The sequence below is a fragment of the Pithys albifrons genome, chromosome 4 (assembly GCF_047495875.1).
Source record: "Pithys albifrons albifrons isolate INPA30051 chromosome 4, PitAlb_v1, whole genome shotgun sequence".
NCBI lineage: Eukaryota > Metazoa > Chordata > Aves > Passeriformes > Thamnophilidae > Pithys > Pithys albifrons.
The window spans coordinates 73,650,057-73,669,747 of record NC_092461.1 but is presented as its reverse complement, the minus strand read 5'-3'; the positions used below and the strand labels follow the sequence as shown (position 1 = coordinate 73,669,747).

The window sequence follows — 19,691 nt, the reverse complement described above, 5'->3', positions numbered from 1 at the left end:
GAAAAAACAATGCAGAAACTGTTTAAATATGTATGTCCAGAGAACTGAAAGAGTTAAAATCTATGTACTTTTATTAAAACTTCAGGTAAACCTCAACATTTTGATGTTTCAAAAGGAACTTTGCTGCTCAATCAACCTAGGAAGTTCTGAAGTAATTTCAGTTAGCACTGTTTCTAACAACTTTTATATTAAAATTATTATTTTATATAACCCAGCTGGCTACCCTACTCCAGTGTACTCCAATTAAATCTCTAATAAGTCAAATCTCTAGCCAACATTAAACAGAAGTCCTAAAACAGAAGCATAATTTTAATATTCTCCTCATATTTTTAGAAATGGGAAGAGTTAAGCTGTAGAGTGACTGTGATTCAAATAATGTTGCCGATAAACTGAACAAAGTCTTTGAGGGCTTTAGCAGTGATTTCTGTAGACTCATGGCCTATTGTATTTAAAACATCCTGAAGCAGAGGAATTGGGGTTTAACTACATTACAAAAATTATAAAGATACTGAAATCACAGTCATCACTCATTTGTAACTGACCTTGGAGTTTATCTCTACACTCAGAGCTTGCTAGAATGTTGGCATACCAAGTGAATTCACAAGTTACAAAAGCTTGCCTTTAACATTTCACTATTTGGTTACTTTTTCCCTGGACTTCTGGACACTACTATAATTACACAACTCTTGTAAAACAGTTCAAATAGTTTCAAAACAGCACACATCTTAAAGCATGGAAATTTCATGTGATCCTGCTGTTCCTGGAGCTTGAAAACCAGTAGGTTTGAATTGCAGTGGGCTATGACAAGCCCTCAAAATAAAACCTAAATATGTTCATATAGGTGTGGTCATCAAAAAACAAAACAAACAAAATACTCTGTGTGTAGCCATCCCATCTGATGAAAAGATAACCTAGTAAAAGAGTGTATGTACATGTGTCTAACCAAAGATCAAAGAAAAAGAAAGTTTAATTTCAAGAGGTAATGTTTCCTTAAAATGAAGCAGATACTTCTGGTTAGGAGCTGACTTTCAGTTGTACAGTGAAAGTCCTGAACTTGTAGTGATCTAAGGAACAAGTGATGGGACTTAAAACATTGTTTAACTGCGCTTCAGAAATGGGTGTGTGGGTATCTGGTCATCATACTGGAAACCAACCAACACATTTTTCCTTCACAGGGATGAATAAGATAACAAGATAGCCCAGATATTATCTACTTATCTTTTATTAGAGGGGGAAGAAGGCCACTACAGAAAGAAATCTCTTAATAGGCAAACATGGGAGATTCAGTTAAACCAAGCCATAACCACAGAGAATTTCTCACTGAAACAGAGGGCAATAGTGAATGGGGTTACATCAGACTGGAGACCTGTCACTACTGGTGTTCCACAGGCCTCCATGTCAGGCCCTGTGCTCTTCAGCATCTTCACAAATTACTTGGACACAGGACTGGAAGGGATACTCTGCAAGTTTACAGATGACACAAAACTTGGAGGAGCTGTTGACCCTCTCAAAGGAAGGAATGCCCTACAGAGAGACCTTGACATACTGGAGGATTGGGCAATCAACAACCTTATGAAGTTCAAGAGAGGCAAGTGCCAGATTCTGCACCTGGGATGGGGCAATCCTGGATGTACGTACAGACTGGGGAATGAGATGCTGGAAAGCAGTGCCATGAAAAGGGACCTGGGGGTCCTGGTTGATGGCAAGTTGAATATGAGTCAGCAGTGCCCTGGCAGCCAGGAGGGACAACTATGTCCTGGGGAGCATCAGGCAAAGCATTAACAGGTGGTCAAGGGAGGGGATTTTCCTGCTCTGCTCTGCACTGGGGCAGTTGCACCTGGAATATTGTGTGCAGTTTTGGGCTCTGCAATATAAGAAAGATATTAAGATATTAGAGAGTGTTCAAAGGAGGACAACAAGGATGCTGAAAGGCCTTGAGGTGAAACCGAATGAGGAATGGCTGAGGTCACTTGGTCTGTTCAGCCTGGAGGAGACTGAGGGGAAACCTCATGGCAGTTACAACTTCCTCATGAGGGAAGAGGAGGGGCAGGCACTGATCTTTTCTCTGTGGTGACCAGGGAGAGTATATGAGGGAACAGTCTGAAGTTGTGTCAGGGGAGGTTTAGGTTGGATATCAGGAAAAGATTCTTCACTCAAAGGGTGGTTGTGTGCTGGATCAGGTTCCCCAGAGAAGTGGTTACAGCACCAAACCTGAGAGTACAAGAAGCATTTGGATGATACTCTCAGGTACATGCTGCAACTCCTGGGGATGGTCCTGTGCAGAGCTAAGGGCTGGACTTGAGGATGCTTTTGAGTTCCTTCCAACTCAGCATATTCGGTGATTCTGTGAAATGGCTAAGTTGACAGAAAATTTGCATTTCCCTCAACTATATGAGATCAATACAGCACTATTCCTCAATAAAAAAAGATAAATATAACAGAACAGTCATGGTTTCCAAAAAAATTGATCACTGTAGTTGAACTAGGCAATATTCACAGTATTTCCACAGGCAAGGGTAGAAGAGACTTATTTTTGGAGACAAGGTTCATGTTTGTATGGGTTACTTATTTTCTCATTGTTTACTAAGTAAACAGTATGAATCTGCATGTTGAAAGTCATATGGTTTTTCTGATAAGTAGCTTCATTTTAGAGGCCTTGATATAAAAATCACAGATCCCACTAGTGTCTGCTTCCTGGCACTGAGACTTTCTAGTGGCAAGCAAAATGGCTTTTTATTCTGTATTTCTTGTTTTCTTAACTGGCCTGGCATTTTACTCTGAAGCTACACCATTGGTAAGTGTCTCAGCACTGAGGTCCTTCTACTAATGCAGTCCCAGCTTTTTTATTTCTTTCAATATATTTTAATTAGTGTAACAAAAAAAATCTATTTTATTGCAATTATTTTTATTTCATAGTATGTATTGACTGTAGTTGACTGCTTTATCTGGCTCTTCTTTCCCCTTCTCTAGTGATTATTATGAGGACTTTATGGTTAGAGAACTAGCACTTGTCATAAGACACAGCAACTACATGAAAAACAGTGTAAGAAAGGAAAAGCTATCATATTCACTACACAAAAAACCTTGATCATGTTGAAAAGTAACTAATAGCCTTCATCATGAACAAGCTGTGTCACGAGGGATTTAATTTCTTGTGATATTCTTGATGGAGAAAGGCCTTCTCTAGACTTCTGCCTTACTGCTTTACCCACTACAGCTCAATCTCAAGTAAGCAAGAAGGGATCGCAACACTCACTGATGGAAGGAAAGAACAGAGCCAAAGTCAGGATCCTTCTTTCAGAGGGCTCATTTACTCCAGCAAACCAAGCTAACAACACAGATGCCTCAGCCTGAAATTCTCTTACAACAGCCTTGTCTGTCTCTCTCATCAGCTACTTGTTTTTCCTCTTAAGCTCTGATCTTTGGGAAAATGAATACCTGACTGACCAACCTTGTTGAGGAATTAAGACTTTCACTGAGCTCACAGGGTGTAAAAGTCAGGAAAAGCAGTGGTGGTAGTGCAGCCTTCCTTGCCAAAGTCTCACAAGAAACACTAATGAGCCCAGCATTCCAGAAAGGGAATGTGAGGAATCTGGGCATACAGGCATTACAGATATATGTTGATACATTAATAGGATACAGGGCAGGGTTCCTGGCCCATGGGGTGTTCAGTATATCCCACACTGTAAGAGGGAATGAAAGAGAAGACTCTTCGTTTTTAACCATCTACATTGTGATTCATTTTGCAATGATTAAATGGATATCAGTGACTGCTATTTTGAGATCATCCCTGATTAGCACCTTCTACAAAGCTCTATTTTCTCACTTTTCATCTGCATAATCAGGTAATGGAAGGTCAAAGCCCTGATTCAACTCTATCTTTGAAAAGGTAAAACATAAGGGTGCAATCACTACTTGTGATAAACATGTTGGGAGTGAAAATACAGCCATCCCATCTTTGAAAGTAGGTTTTCACCTCCTATCCCTGTGTAGCTGCCAGGGCTAATAAATCTGATTCAACATGCTGTAAGGGAAGAGTCTGTATATGTTGCTTATCAAGTTTACAGCAGAATTAAGATAACTCTATGGCAACAAGTTATCAGAGATATCTCAAATCCAGAAAGCTGTACTCAAGTTGCCACTACAAAATAAGAGGAAGAGTTGGCAGATTTTTAAACATTCCTATTAGCTTTGATGGTTTTATGATTTCCTGTTGAGTTCACAGTTTAGTTACAACTTCATGCTAGAGATGATGTGTAGCCAGAACTGAGTTTCCCAGCTGCAGTGCCTCCCTGGTGTACACGGCTACATGACCCACAGCTGATGTCTTCCTCCCCGGCTGCACCTTATTCAGGAACATTCAGGTTACATTTCCACAGTTTACAGTGATCTTGTTGTGGAAAATATGGTCTATACTGTAAATCTGAAGAATAATACTATTTTATGATTCACCATCACATACCTTTCTTGCAACATAAAAATTCTCTCTTCCTATTGAAGGCCTCTCCTGACTCCAACCATCCCCTTTACGTAAGAGTTCTGGATTCAGTCCGAGGAAGTCCAGCTCCAAATGTTCCAGTTAAGTTATATAAAGAAGCTGCAGATGGATCTTGGGAACTGTTAAATTCAAAGTAAGTCATACTAAAATAATGAAAGATGGGAAAGGCATTGGGAGCAGGACAAATAGTTGAAAGACCTGTTCCATATTCTCTAAAGTGAGATGTCTTTTTTGCTCAGAGGAAAGGTAACATACTTTTGAATTAATTTGCTGCAGACTGACTTTTAAATGTACTACAGTTGCAACTACCAAAATGTTTTTGTAATGCTTTATAATTCCTATGATCACAAGCATTTTAAAATATTCTTTAATTCAATCATAGCTTCTTCAATTTCATTACAAAGGTTTATATTACTTTTTAGTACGCAGCAGTGAACAACTGCTTTGTTACCAGAAAAATCAGACAGACTCTTTACAGTTTGCAACCACGATTCTTGTTGAGAATCCTGCCTTTATTGGCTATTTTCCTTCTTTCTGAATCGATTTTCACTTCATACAACACCACAGCTTTAAAAAGAAACTGTTTTGAATATTCCCCATATTATTTGATAGTCTTCTTTACTTCAGGCAAATGGAGAAAATTTTAGGATAAAGCTTTCTCACCTCCTTCCCCACAGGGAAGCAATCACATCTCAAATAACAAAAAGAATCTCCACATATTTAAACAGTGTCTTTAAAAAAAACCTGTAGAATTTCAAAAGATTTTTTTAAATTGCAAATTTAAGTATATTAACACTTTAAAAACTCAAAAGCAATTTTTATTTCAAGTATAATCTGAAATGAAAGTGGAAAAATTCTTAGGGGATACACAGAATGAGGATTCTTTATTCAACAAGCAATACCTCCTGAAGATAGTTGCAGTCTATTTGATAGAAGAAAAAAAAAGATAATTAAAAAAGAGAAAGGGCTCTTAAGGGCTAAAACTGGCATAGAACAGGAATTTTAACAGTAGGATCCCAGACTCAGATGCATTTTTAGAAATTCCATAAGAAACTGTACATAAGTGGTTCTGTGGTGTCATGGAGCAGTGGACTGGCAGAAGCAACATTGCTCTTATATGCATCCTTGAAAAATATAGCTACAGTGAAGGCCACACATAATTGTACAAGGTGGGTAAAACAATCTATTCCCGTTGTCCTACATAAATTGCCTCACACCCCTAACATAACAAGACAACTTCACACATATTCTGTCACTGGAAATGCTTGAATTTTTCCAGTAAGAAACTGTTCAGTTTACTTATCTTCAAATCTGAGCTGAGACTTCATATGAAAACAGCTGGATGTTGACTGAAGCCTTAAAAACAATGTTTGAAATAAAGTGCAAATTAACCTCAAGGTAAGGTAAGTCATGGTAACACTACATCAACCTCTACAGCCTTGACAATTTGTAAATAATTGAATGCTAGCAAAAGATTCTGAAATAAATGCTCTTGATTAAAGATTTGTTTGGTATTATCTGAGAAGGCTTATTAGAAAAGTAACTGGTTATATAGCAATGATCGATCTATGACAAATAGTGACAGCTGAATGGATAAAAAAGTTCTGATAACTGACTACAGAGCATCTTGGAAGATACAAATGGTGTTCTATCACTTCACAGTTATAAAATATATTAAAGAACAAATGGTAAGTAATGCTCTGGACAATTACTTTTTTTTTGCTCTGCATGCAATTTGAATAAAATTTGTTCAGAAAAAGATCTAGCAGCTAGAACAGGGACTGTAGCTACTAAAATCAGATGCTAGCAGTTCTGTTATTTGTGGATAGCCTACCCGAGTATTATGAAACTTGTTTCACAGAAATAGGTTTCAAACACAAGACATGAATGAGAGACAGCATTCAGTATTGTCTTCTGGAGTCCTAAATGGGTTGGTGTTCGAAGATGTAGAGTTTCAAGCCAGTACTAGGGCTTTGGGTAGCACTAATACCATCTTCAAACAAAACAAAGCCATGTTTGTTGAGGATGGAAAACTAACTGGCCAATACAAACCACATTCCGTAAGGCTACACTGTTAGCTGGCCTATGGTCATTTCAAACAGCAGATCTCAATTCCTAATAGCCAGCTGTAAGAAATATTTATAAAACAACACATTTAGATAAGGAGGAAAACTACGGATAACACTGGAGAGTTGACCCTACTTGGTTGCACACTAAGGGCATCATAGAGCTGCCACACTGCTTACAGCAGTGGCAAAGTTTTCCCTCTGAGTGGGTTCATTTCATTAACTCCAAGACTCTTCCAAGAGTCTCTGAATAATAACGTCAGATTTTGGCTCACCCCCAAACCATGCAGAGTAGTGACATGGCAGGCAGCCACCTGCTGTGGTCACTGTGGAAATTGCAAATGCTCTGAAGCATCTATAATACAGATGGATGTAAGCCATTCCAGATCAATAGAAGTATCCATCATATTACTTAGGCTACACATCACTCAGTTGCTAAAAACTGCATCTTTCTCAGGCTTTCAACCAAAATATAAAAGTGTGCTTTTCTACCACCACACAGACAAACCAATGACAAAGGAGGTCTCCCTGAGCTTACAACTAAAGAACAATTTGGAGCAGGTATATACAAGCTTGAGTTAGACACAGCCTCTTATTGGAAGAGTCTGGGTTTGAATCCCTTCCATCACCATGCTGATGTGAGTATCCATTTTCTCACGTACTTCAGTTGCAAAGAATAAAGATACTTGAAATGTCTATGCTTTAATTACTAAGTGCACACGTTGAACTTTATTTTCATTCTAAAATATTTTCATGTTGACTCTTTAAATCCACAGTCTCAAAGTTTTGTAACAATATACTCATGACAGAACTTTGTTATTCTCAAAAAGCTCTTAGATGCATTACTTACAAAGATGCTTTCCCATGCTTCTACTTCTACATAAGCCTGTGATTCTTCCTGTGACTATTCTAAACACTTGACGGAGAACAACAGGTAGAGTACTCTGTAAAGTCTCCTGGGAAAAGGATTTCTCTGTCTTTTAGATCCGGTATTTATACAGCTACAAAGTTTATAATTTAGATTTTTAAAGATAATGGAAGTATGTACTGTGTTCTGTTTGGATCCTCAGTTTACAACAGAAAAAAAAGAAGTATAAAATGCCCTTTTTAATTTGCATGGGAAAAATAAACTGGATAGAGGAACGTGGTCCAAACCAGGTAGCAAGGCCTGCTGCAGGATTTGAGATTCCTTGGGGACTGTCCACTTCCCCTCCACCACACCTTTCAGTAATAGTTCTGAATTAGTTGTTTGACGGACTGTAACAGATCTGCTCAGCCATTCCTCACCTCCTTGAAGAAAAGGTGGCAAACACCTGGGTTAAATTTTGTTTCTGCCTTCCTGAAACAGATGAAAGATGACATTCTTATACTAGGCAATATTGAAGCTTGATGTAGAATAGTCTTGCTTACTGTGATAACTGAAATAAAAGAGGGAAGATGAAAGATTTACAGCATGCAAGTAAATTGATATATATTAGATGTTTAAGTCTATATGTGAGACTAGAAATTAATTTAATCTAGACTCCAAGAGCCTTCTTTCTTAAAAATAAGCCTTAGTAGGGATCACGTTTTGTTCAATTCACTGGTTTTTTGATGTGCATCTTTTCTATTAATGTTGAAAGGACCACAAGTTGTGCGTAACAGACTGTATCAAACTGTGTCTATTTTAAAAGTTGACACCTCTCATCTCACAACACAAAATAATGTACTATGTAGAGAGAGAAATCAAAGGACAGGGCATATGCTGATGGGGGAGATGTTAATAGTGCTGTAGTAAATCATTCATATGTAAGGCTATTCTCATGCTGTGGCCAAAGAACTAATGCAGTCCTTCTCTAACTACTAGATTTGGATGTAGAACTAAAGAAACTCATTGTTTCATACTTTGGTCTAATGATAGTCACTGTTGCACTGTTTAATTCTGTTTCTCAAAGTTCAGGACCTCATAAGAGCAACACAAATATTCAAACACTTGCAAGAATGGGCATTATAGTTTGGTTTGGGTTTTTTTTAATAAAGACAATTTGGATAATAGATTTTAACATACATAAATGTATTTTAAATAATGTGGTGGTTATATTTTTAACAAAGAATATTTAACCAGAGGGAAAACTATGCGTTACAGATTGTCGTATTTCAGAGTGAGACTATATCTAGGTTTCATGTGAAGTTACATAAAATTATCACAATGGCTCCATCTAGTCTTGTATCTAGAAATCACTTCTCATTTGTCTTGTGTTTGTTTTTTTCATTTTCCAGGTGGTGTTCCCAGCTAATGATGCTGGTCATCGACATTATTCCATTGCTGTTGTCCTTAGTCCCTTTTCTTACTCAACTACAGCAGTAGTTAGTGAGCCAGTGGAATAGAAGCTGAAGCATGAGAATTCAGATATGTGAATTAAAATTTCCATAAATGATAAGAACTTAGTATCTGATTGTATCAACACCTTTAGATTTCATAGTAAATCACTAACAGTAAGTCAAGCTGTTTATTCTCTTTGTTAACTTTAGGAAGAATGTGTATTGACTTTGTTTTTAAATACTCTTCTGAATAAAAGTATTCTGTATTTCTGTATTCTGTCAGTAACGCCCTTCTGAAAAAAAGCTTAGGGTCTGAAAAAACACATTAAGCTTAGGAAAAAATGTATTGAAATTCCATTACTGGGACTCTGAGAACAAACCAAAGATTTTCATAAAGTTCATAAACTACATTTCTTTTTGCAAAGGAAGTGAACAAAACACATCTGAAAGGTGTCTTATGAAAAGTAAGCACATAGAAAATACAATCCACTGCTACCATCTCCTATACTTTATTACTGAAGCCTGAAACAATGAAGTCACACCAGATTACTTACTCAGGGCCCCACACTGTTGTCAGATAAACTCACCTCTCAATTCTGATTTCGGAGATGGAGAAGTAAAAGCAGCTTAAAAGTGACAGCAAGGTAGAATAGCATTTAAGGATGCTGAGCATGCTACACATACCTAAAACGTCCTCTTTCCTGTTTTTCAATATATCACAGCTGGTGACACTTTCAAGGAAAGTCCATAGCCAGTGTTTCAGAAAAGTATATCAATCAAACATACCTGAAGAATTTTATTCATGCATTTTCAGATAATTCTGCAAGTGTATTTGTCCCCAGCTGAAGTACTCCCCAAAATTACCTGCATACCTCTAACCATCAGACACTTTAATAAATAGCTGTAAGATACAAATAAAAATAAGGATAACTGATAACTGATGATTCCTGAGAAAACCAGCTTCCTATTTAATGTCAGGAGAAATATGAATGAATCCTTCTATCCCATTTTAGTAATCCATATACAAGGAAGAAACATTAGGACACTTAACAGAATAGCCACCCTGTCTTGGAAAAGTATGCAAAAATGTTGAGTCATTTAGCCTAATAAAATCAAAAGCTGAAAGGATATGAATACCCAAAAAAAAGGGAAAACACTTTGTTAGCCTAAAGCTTGATCCCATCACAGCCCAACTTTGATGTCTTTGGACAGGTGTGTCCCTTCCTTTTGCTGTTACTTTGGGATTCTGAGCACTTTTATCTACAAACAAAACATAAAGATGGTATGTTTTCCACAGAACTTCAGAATAAACAAACCAACACAACTTTTAGAACATTATATTTCATAAAAGACAATGATAAAAAAGTACAAACATTTTCATGAACAACAAAGAAAAAAAATAAAAAAAACCAAACCAAAACTATGATAGCACACAGGAAATTCCCAGCATTTGTTTCAGTGCATTTTTCATTAAGCCTATCTTATACATCTCTACAAATAAAATAATCTTAAGTACACTTCTTCTTGCTGATATGCAATGGATCTTTGTAGTTTTTTTAAATAACTGGCTCATTAGTAACCCACCACAACACAGTCATTAGTAAACACAATGATAGAAAAATAGACTGTCAAGATGCAAGAAAAGGACATTTTGTACTTGCTTTTCAATATACTGTCTATTGCAAAATGGACTTTATGTTTTATATTCTCCTACTTAAATCTGAAATACAGAAAATGGGCTTGAGAGTATCTTAGCATATCAACCAGATTCCACTGATAATACTTCTGTAATGGTTTCAATTGTTAATTTGCAAGACCTTCAGAATCTTGTAAAATACACCCTTTTTCTTCTCTCTCCATGTTCACTCCTTGAAGTCCTTAATTTGCAGTCAGCAATACAAAAGCCAATGTGATTGGCTTCTTTCTACATTTTACAAGAATCATAAAAATATCAAAAGGAATGTGCACAACTCTTAGTTCTGCATTATATTTATTTTGTTTGAAGGCACTGTCTATGTTAAAATTCACTACAGAAGAGTACTGAGTTCAAGCAGGTAGTATACAAACACTATTTTGATGTAATTTCAGATTGCAGCTTCTAAAACTTCCCAACAAAGTGATAAAAGGTGTTTAAAGTGTTGGTCAACAATTCATAATTTAACATCCATCACTTTGGGGCACCAAAAGGTAAACTTTTTAAGAACTCAGCTATATGTCACAATTCATTCACATATTGGTTTAAATCACATTTTTCTAGGACCATACATGATCAATCACTTAAAGCTGTAAAGTTGTATTAGTTCAGACATAGCATATGTGTAATATAGTATGTATATATGTAAGTATATATACATATATATGCATTAGATTTTTTTTTAATTGCACATAAATTTCACAGAATGCCTAACAAATGGGTACAAAAGCATGCTTCAGAAAACAGTACAGACCTACATTACAGAAGGATGTTTCATAATCACAGGTGTGAAACTGAAGGTGAGATTATACCGAAAACTAGAAATCACTTTGAAATTACATTAGGGATTTAAAAAATTATTCAACTGTTCTGAAGAAATTGTATTAGTCTGTTATGAAATAAGACTAATTTTATATTGAAGATATAATTGTTCATACAGTGTATATCTCCCCTTTCTCCATATGCTTCAGAATATTCTATATACTCTGTTATTAAAAAATCTCTTAGGAGGTGATTGGACCACTTAAGCATGCTTTCAAAGGGTGTTTTCTTCACTTCATGCTTTTAGACATTTTTGCTGTATTACATCATTCCCAAAGCATATTAGATTAACTGGTAGATTTTAAGGTCATTCCAATACGGTATAAAATATCTCTTACAATTGTTATCAACTACTTAAATTAAATAATTACATTTCTACTAAATAATTGGGATGTCTACAACCAAGCTCATACCTTTACTGAAGAATGGGTATGGTAAAATTTGCAGCTGAGAAGTCAAAGAAATAAAAAGTGTTTACAGCAAACTTAAAAGACACAAAGCACCACAACACCTGTGGCAGCAATTCAGGAAACCAACACATAGTAATGACTTAAAGTTAGTATTCTTTGTCAACACTCTTGAAGAACACTCTGTGGATAAATAATCCTTACTATATATACTGCTTTCCATTCTTCCTGGGAGCAGAAGTCAGTCTTTGGTTCCTAAAGAGTTAAATAACTATAACAAACAAAACAGTTTAGTGGATCTGGGTCAATATCTTTGCCTTAACACAGAAAATAAATGACCTGCTCCTTTAATAAGGGATGTAAAAAAATATTAGGAAAGGATAATGCTTAGCAGTGGGATACTTTTAGGTAGCCTAACATTACAAGCAAAGAGAAAATAACAAGATATGATTTGCATTATAAACTAAGAAAGAGGCTAGTTACTCATACATATAACACCACAAAAATAGAGAAACAGGCAGGACCAATCCTTAGCAGGACTGTGGAACCTCAATCTCATTGACAGTCATTGACTTGAGGATACTTAGTGCATCATAGAAGCACTCAGCACTCTACCAGAATCGGCCCTCAAATAGCTATATTGAATAATATATTATGAGTGGAATTTTAAAAAGCACTTGGGATTGGCCTGCTTTCAGTTCTGCTTTTGGCATCATCATCCTCATCAGCGGAACAGTGAGACCAACACCATGGTTCTGAAAATCCCACACTGCAACCATCAAAACTATTAGAACTATGTTTTATTATTCTCTTAAAAATCTAACTTTAATATTCTTCCAATGAAGACACATTTTTGGCTCTTCTGATTTTGGAGGAATAAAAGTGCTATTTACTAGGATTTTTTTTTTCAAAGAAAAATACCAAAATACTGTACGCACCCAGACACATTGTTTTAGGCATTAAAATCCCTGACACTGACACTTACTGGCACACTTGGAAACAGTTCCTGTAGATCATAATATGCAATAACCGCAAGATTTTCTGTAATACACATGCAATATGCATATAAATAGGATTTAGATGGCAGGCAGGGTATCATATAATTTTGCTGGCAATAAATAAAATTAAAAGCCTTTTTTCTAGCAAGTTGATATATGAAATTGATTTTTCTATATAGATATGCAGAAGGCCTAGAGCTCAAAACTAGTATAACAGTTTACAGTCATAGCTGGCCAACAATTAATATTTCCTTCATTTTACATAAGGTATAACCTTTTTATAAGCATACTTACATTTTACACTTGTTCTTTCATGCTAATGAAAACATTCCTATAGAATTCAAACAAGAGAACATTCAAATACATACTGCAGCATAAAATATTAAACAATTGAAAAGCAATATACACACATTAATTTACATCACATATTTACAAAACACAGTTTAAAAAGAAACAAAAGCATTAATTTAAATACAAGACAGAGACAGTTTAGTATAAAAATTCCTGGAAGAGGCCTCTGTCCTTACTTCCAGAGAAGCTACAAGTCTGTTTTCTGCAGTGTATTTAGTTGAATGGTTAAGATAGAGAATATGAAGAATGAAGGCTTGAACAGTAGTCTCATGCTGTAAACATCTGAGTGGTAGCTGCTGGCTTTTCTTTCAGAACAAAATGTATGGTATGTACAGTCACTTCAATTCTCATCCCAAATATGAATCATCAAATGGTCAAAAAATTCTAATTCTAAGCTGCTGTTTGTTGGGTTGGTTTGGTTTTCAGTGTCCATCAGTAGCTTCCAGTGATAAAAGTTTTTTCAGGTAAGGTAGCTTGTCATTCCACTTCCATCAATAGTCTCTTACAGGAGCAAGTTCTGGTATGAGATTAACAGTTATATTTTTATACAATCTACTGACAAGTATTTTAGGAGTATATACTAAATTGTTCAATCCATCAACATACTGACGTTCTCTGGAATACCGCAGAAGTTTGTATCTGCAGAGGGAGTTGGAGGAAGAAAACATGAGAAAGATTTGCAAGAAACAATTCAATTGATGTTAGGCATGATACTGTGACAGTCATTTTATTTTGAAATACATCTTAAAATCTGAAACTGCCTTTCAGCCCCTTGAAATTACCAAATTACCTGCCTGAGCTTTAAAAGCAAGCTTTTAAAGATTTCTAATAAAGTTAGATTTTATGGTCACATATATAAGTTAATATTAAGACTAAATAACAAAGGAGGCATTTAATATGTACACTTTTTATGGTCCCAAACTAAGCACATTTTTAAAGATTTTTTCAATTTCTTCAAGTTGTTTTCCTATAAAACTCAACTGGGGAGCTCAGGGAAATATTTAGAAACCTTCACTGTTCATCATTATGCACTTAAACGTCTGAACTGTTTTTCATTTCATTCTTGAGACTCCTGCATTTGCAAACAACTAAATTAGAAGTGATTAAAAAAACCAGTTCCCCTCCTTCAGATTACCAATTTATACATTTTGGTTTCCTGTAACAGATTTACTCATGTTTACTGTACATATCCATTAAAAAATTATAAATAAAACAGAAAAAAGATGTTCCCACTGATTACAGAATTGAGCAATACTTCTAATTACCTGAAAACACACATCATAAACCCTATATTTTGTGTTTCACCTTCTAATTTTTCCATTTAGCTTCTTGGCTGCATTCTGGTTGCTATTCCAGTCCAGGACAGCCAAAACCTACTGACCACTTAAAGTATTTTGCATTTTTGTGGCAAAATAAAGGAATCCCAAAAGGAAAAGTTTATGTCAATATATGCAGGAAATGAGAAGAGCCATATCTTAGAAAATAATGAAAGATGATGGAAGAAACCAATCCTTGAGGAGTTTTAAAGTCTGTTTTCATGCAGGAGTCATTTGTCCCAGCTGTACTCTTTCCTTTTGCAAAATATCCAAATTAATCAACTAATGGAGCCATGCCAGCACTAATGACCAAACTATTATGGAACAATAACATTCAGCATCAAAAATTATGATGGCAATGTCTTCTGACACACAAACTCAGTCTCATGGTTAAATAAAAAATATCTGAACAGCAAACACAATGTGTTTAAAAAAGCATACAGTTTAGCACCAAAGAGGAAATAATATTGATAAGCACTGATTACTTATTCATATGTGTGAATGTAAGAAAAAAAATTCACATCTTTAGTGTTTGAATATTTCCCTGTAGTATTTGAATATTTCTCTGTTTTACTTACCGTCCTAAAAACTGAACTTCACCTCTGTGATGATGAGGAATGGATTTGTACTTCCCTAAATCTCCCTCTGGTCTTGTAACATTGTATCCAGCATAGTGAACCCTGCAGTATAATACATAAACATTTGTAAAAACATCTTTTTAAAACTCTTCATACAAGTTACAGTAAAAGTGCAAAATATTTGAGTCAAGTCTTCATGTTCAGTTACACTCTCTTCCCAAAAAACCATAACATTCCTAACCCAATAACTAAAATGCTATAAAACAAAATGTGAAATAATAGTAATTCAATATTTAGTATTTCCTGCTTGTTCTTAAAACTCAACAGCATAAAAACATGAAAATAGCAAGAAAAAAGAATAAAAGCAGACTCTTCCTTTAAAAGGTACCTCCTTATATATAAACTGATGCAGACAGTTCATTTCAAAAGCTCAGTTGGAACATTTTAGACTTACTCACTGTGAGCAGTTAGTGATGCCGTGAGCATTGCTGTCCATTGTCCAATCTGGGACTACCAATATATTCACAAACTAACCTCTCTCAAACACTGCTCTTAAGAGAAGACATGAAACTCATGCTTACTCTTAATGTCTGTGGGATAGTATTCCATAATACTAGCAGTCAGAGAGGTGTACATTAAAGGCAAAACACAGAACACTAGAAGGAATGGGATTAATATGCTTAGTATTGTTACCTGTTGTTATATGTGTTGTTACAAGACCTACCTCTTAAAAACTTGATACCTGCTCCCAAGCCAAGAAAAAAGAACATCATACTTAGTCCTTCAAATGATATATTCTGATATTTCTGAAGCAAACTCTTTGGAATTAAAATTTGTTCATTTAAATAAATTACAAAAGGGTAACAAATGACAGAAAAAAAAGCACATAATTACTCTCAAAGGGTGGATACCAGAGAAAGACCTAAGCCCTGAACACTCACCTGTTCCAAAGATCATCATCTTCTCCACCCCATCCCCAAAAGGCATTTGGAAAACCATTGATCTTCTTGAATTGTTCCACCGTCAGGCCACTTACACCACCGAAGAACTCATTGTATGGAAGGCTAAAAACAAAAGACAAATTCTATGTTATTGGCTGAACTTTGATAGGTAGCCCAGTCTTTGAACAATACCTTTCCAAAAAAACAAGAATCCCAAACTAAGGACATGAACAGATGCTGAATGTATTCACTATGGGAAACTGGTTCACAGATTGCCAGCTCAAAGTCACATACACCAAGTTGTACAAAAGGTTTGCAGTAATGTTTGATTTGCATAAAAGGTGCTCTTAAACTGGAGCTCAAATTAGTATCACCATATGAAAACAAATCGATCCGTATTTCAGATGGCTTAGACCGTGAAGCTCTCAAACTACTGCATTTTGACATTATTCAAATGAAAAAAAAACCTTTTTAATCAACTGAAAAATTACATGTCAGTAATGTAACAATTTGATAATTTTAATTCACTGTTATATGCGACAGAACTGCTAAAACTTAAGAGAAACTGTGAATGACCTACTTATTTAAAAATATTTTCCAGTTTTTAGAAGATAAACTTTTGAATCAATGCAATCTACAGGCTTTTCTGTCAGTAAGCAAGAGTAATTGCTGGCATATATTGTTAAGTAATAAGCAATTGGCCAACATGAACAGTCACTGTATCTATACAACATACTATGCCTCAGGCAATGTGATTTCCAGTTTTCAAAACACTTTGTCAATCTAAAAATCCACAGAATATTTAAGTATCTATATTTACTTCCATCAATATTGACTTGCATCCTTAACTCAGAAGCTGTTACAGGAAAGTGTGTTCCTCTTTCATAAGGAGCACACCACTTCATAAAATAAGTCTCTCAGGAGACTCTTCCAAATCTGGAACCTTCAAGGAGTTAAGACCTTCACAAAAAGATTTACCATTGCTTAGGACACAATTGCCACACTGAAGGACAAATAACTCCAGAACACAAGGGAAAAGAGAAAGACGTGTTCTAAGCCACCACTCAGAAAAAAAACCCTATATATACCTCTAAAACAACCAACAAGAAAGCACCACCAACCCAAAACCAGACCAAATCCAAAACTAACTGGAGTATGACAGTTAATGGGACTGTTTTAAGTTTTTATTCATACATATGTATGTGTGTGCAGTACATGTGCACATTTTTGTATATATACATAAACATGTATTTATTTTTGCATTTTATAAATCTGGATTTATTTATACATTTATCAATTTTGTAAATACTTACCTATTAGACATTTTATAAATGCATATATAAATATATAAAGTGTTTTGTAAATACTTATGAAGCTAGATGAAATCTCATCATGTTTATATGTGCTCATTTATATATTTTTAAACACATATGAAATCTTTAAACATTTGACTGCTGATTGGCTGACAACCTGAAATCCAGGCACAGAGACATGTTTTCAAAGCACTGCTTTTGATGTGTAGTTGACCAGGTTGTCAAGTTGATTAACTTCACAAATAAAGTTCAGGATAGCAAATACTTGCAAGTAGCAAGCAATAAGCTACAGCTTTATGCAAAGTGATTCAAAGAATGCCATGAGATAGCAAAGTGTTAAAAAACAAGCGATACATCAATAATGTAAAACGGCAGAAGAAAAGGAGCTGACAAAACTGCAGGTCCCCCTACATTCATCAAATGTCAACAGAAACGGAATACAATAAACAAAATGGTCTAGCAGTAAAAAAATCTTCTGTTTAAAAGGCAGTATAAGCAGAAATAAATAGCACATTTATGAGAAAATTAAGAAAGGCATTTTTCCTGTGGTATTTTGCTGCAGATTAACTGCTTATCTTTTGTAACAGCCGGCACAAGGGCTTATGTAGCCAGAAAAGGTTTTAGTAAGCTAGGTAAGCTTTTCCCCATTGACACACAAAGCCTTTTATGTTTTTGTTAAAGATCAACCTCACTGCTAAAAGTTCAACACCCGAAATTATAAACAGTATCTTCTAATTAGTAAGATATCAAATAGAGATGCTCAACTTAAATCATTCTTTTAATAACTAAATTCTGTAAATAGCATGGTAGGATGCCGTTTTATTGTTTTCACCTACTGTATATACTGTCAAAAAATTCACACGTTTTAGAAATATTTCTGAGTATTTAAGAAACAACATGAATAAAACACTACTCACATATACATGTATTTGTCCAGCTTTGCTGCAAAATGGCGTGGCATTTCTCCACAGCCATAATAATTTCTGTCATTTTCAGGTAAGTGATCCACATCATGAAATATTATGCAGTCCCAGACAGCATCCTTCATAGCCTCTTTGAAGCCAACATTGAAGAGCATTGCACGATTAAAAGGTTGTGTACCTGTCTTCAAACAGAAAACAAAGGAGACACTCTAAAAATCAAGAAGATACAAAATTTCAATACTGTGAGAAATACATAATCTACCACATACACACAGACACAAAAAAAAAGTATTGACAAATATGCCTCTTTTGACCAGCTGGTGGTGCTGGGTTTGATGCACCCCAGGATGGGGTTTGCCATCCTGGCTGCCAGGGCACACACTGCTGGGCTTATGTTGAGTCTCCTGTCAAACCACACCCCCCTACCCTTTCTGAAGGTCTGCCCTCCAGTCACTCCTCCCCCAGCTTAAACTTGTGCCTGGCTTTACTCCACCATAGCTGAAGAATCCAGCATTTTTACCTTTTAAGTTCATCCCATTAATCACTGCCCAATCCTCTAATTTATCTACATCCCTCTGCAAGGCATCTCATCTCCCAAAATTCAACAGCACCCCCCAGTTTCGTATCATCACCAAACTTGCTAATGGTAAATTCAGCTCCTGCATCCACTGAACAGAACTGTCCCCAGAATTGAGCCCTGAGGAATGCTGATGGTGACCTACTTTTTGGCTCTTGAAAACTTGCAATGACAATACATTCTAAGAGGTCATGTTATCACCTATAAACTATCAGCCCATATTGGAAGAAAAGCAACACGTATCTGGCCACTGCTTGAACTTTCCTTTTTCATTTAAATTCATTTCAATTCTGGATTCATCCAAATCTTGGCAAGAAAAATCTCAAGAAGTCACCTTTCAAGTAAATGCTGTTACCTGTTCAACAACATAGAAGGCAAATTCCAGCCGTTGCTTCTGCAACATAGGTATCAGATGACGGAAAAAAATTGGAAGATGCTCATGGCGATTCCGAAAAGGAATAAGGATTGCCACCTTCAAAAAAAAATTAAGCTATTATATCAGCATTTTAAAATTTTAATATTTCAATACAGATCAAATTTCCCATGGCTTAGACAAGCTTTTCAGCTTTTACATTTAAATTGGCTTGGTGTTTTACCTGTCGGTTCCAACTAGCAAAATGTGTTAGAAATTTTCTCGAACAACTAAGAAAAAAACTTAAGCAAAATATAAGTAAGATTTTCCTTTTATGTTTGCTTGCTTCCAGTTATACATCAAGCAACAGACACAAAGGAAAGGTATCCATCCATATGATGAATTGTTTAGTAATCAGAGTTAACAAACCTTTAAAAGTTCCTGATTATCCATGTCAGGGTTTTCTCCAAGCTTTAGTTTCTTCTAGAGCACAGATGACATAATACAAATACTTTAACACAGTACATATTTTATATAAATATGTATATCTCAGCA

The 19,691-nt window shown here is 35.6% G+C and overlaps 2 protein-coding genes across 2 annotated transcripts in view; one reads left to right on the top strand and one right to left on the bottom strand.

Annotated features, from left to right (window-relative positions):
- Positions 1-2,651: 2,651 nt before the first annotated feature.
- LOC139671567 (transthyretin-like) lies at positions 2,652-9,139 on the top strand. The gene is made up of 4 exons (XM_071554615.1): positions 2,652-2,794; positions 4,501-4,631; positions 7,067-7,202; positions 8,824-9,139. Exons 1-4 carry the CDS (start codon positions 2,726-2,728, stop codon positions 8,929-8,931), a joined length of 444 nt encoding a protein of 147 aa, XP_071410716.1. The 5' UTR covers positions 2,652-2,725; the 3' UTR covers positions 8,932-9,139.
- A 1,047-nt stretch (positions 9,140-10,186) lies between these two features.
- Positions 10,187-19,691, bottom strand: part of B4GALT6 (beta-1,4-galactosyltransferase 6) — a 34,049-nt gene continuing 24,544 nt past the window's right edge. The window contains exons 5-9 of the mRNA XM_071554614.1: positions 19,140-19,256; positions 18,202-18,389; positions 15,972-16,094; positions 15,031-15,132; positions 10,187-13,775 (exon numbers count right to left, since the gene is read on the bottom strand). Coding sequence (XP_071410715.1) covers positions 13,628-13,775; positions 15,031-15,132; positions 15,972-16,094; positions 18,202-18,389; positions 19,140-19,256 — 678 coding nt within the window. The 3' untranslated portion in view covers positions 10,187-13,627. The remainder of the gene's footprint in view (positions 13,776-15,030; positions 15,133-15,971; positions 16,095-18,201; positions 18,390-19,139; positions 19,257-19,691) is intronic.

Coding starts and splice junctions, on each gene's coding strand:
- LOC139671567 (XM_071554615.1), top strand. CDS start 2,726: ATGGCTTTTTATTCTGTATTTCTTGTTTTCTTAACTGGCCTGGCATTT. Junction 2,795..4,500: donor ACTCTGAAGCTACACCATTG/GTAAGTGTCTCA, acceptor TTCCTATTGAAG/GCCTCTCCTGACTCCAACCA. Junction 4,632..7,066: donor TGGGAACTGTTAAATTCAAA/GTAAGTCATACT, acceptor ACCACCACACAG/ACAAACCAATGACAAAGGAG.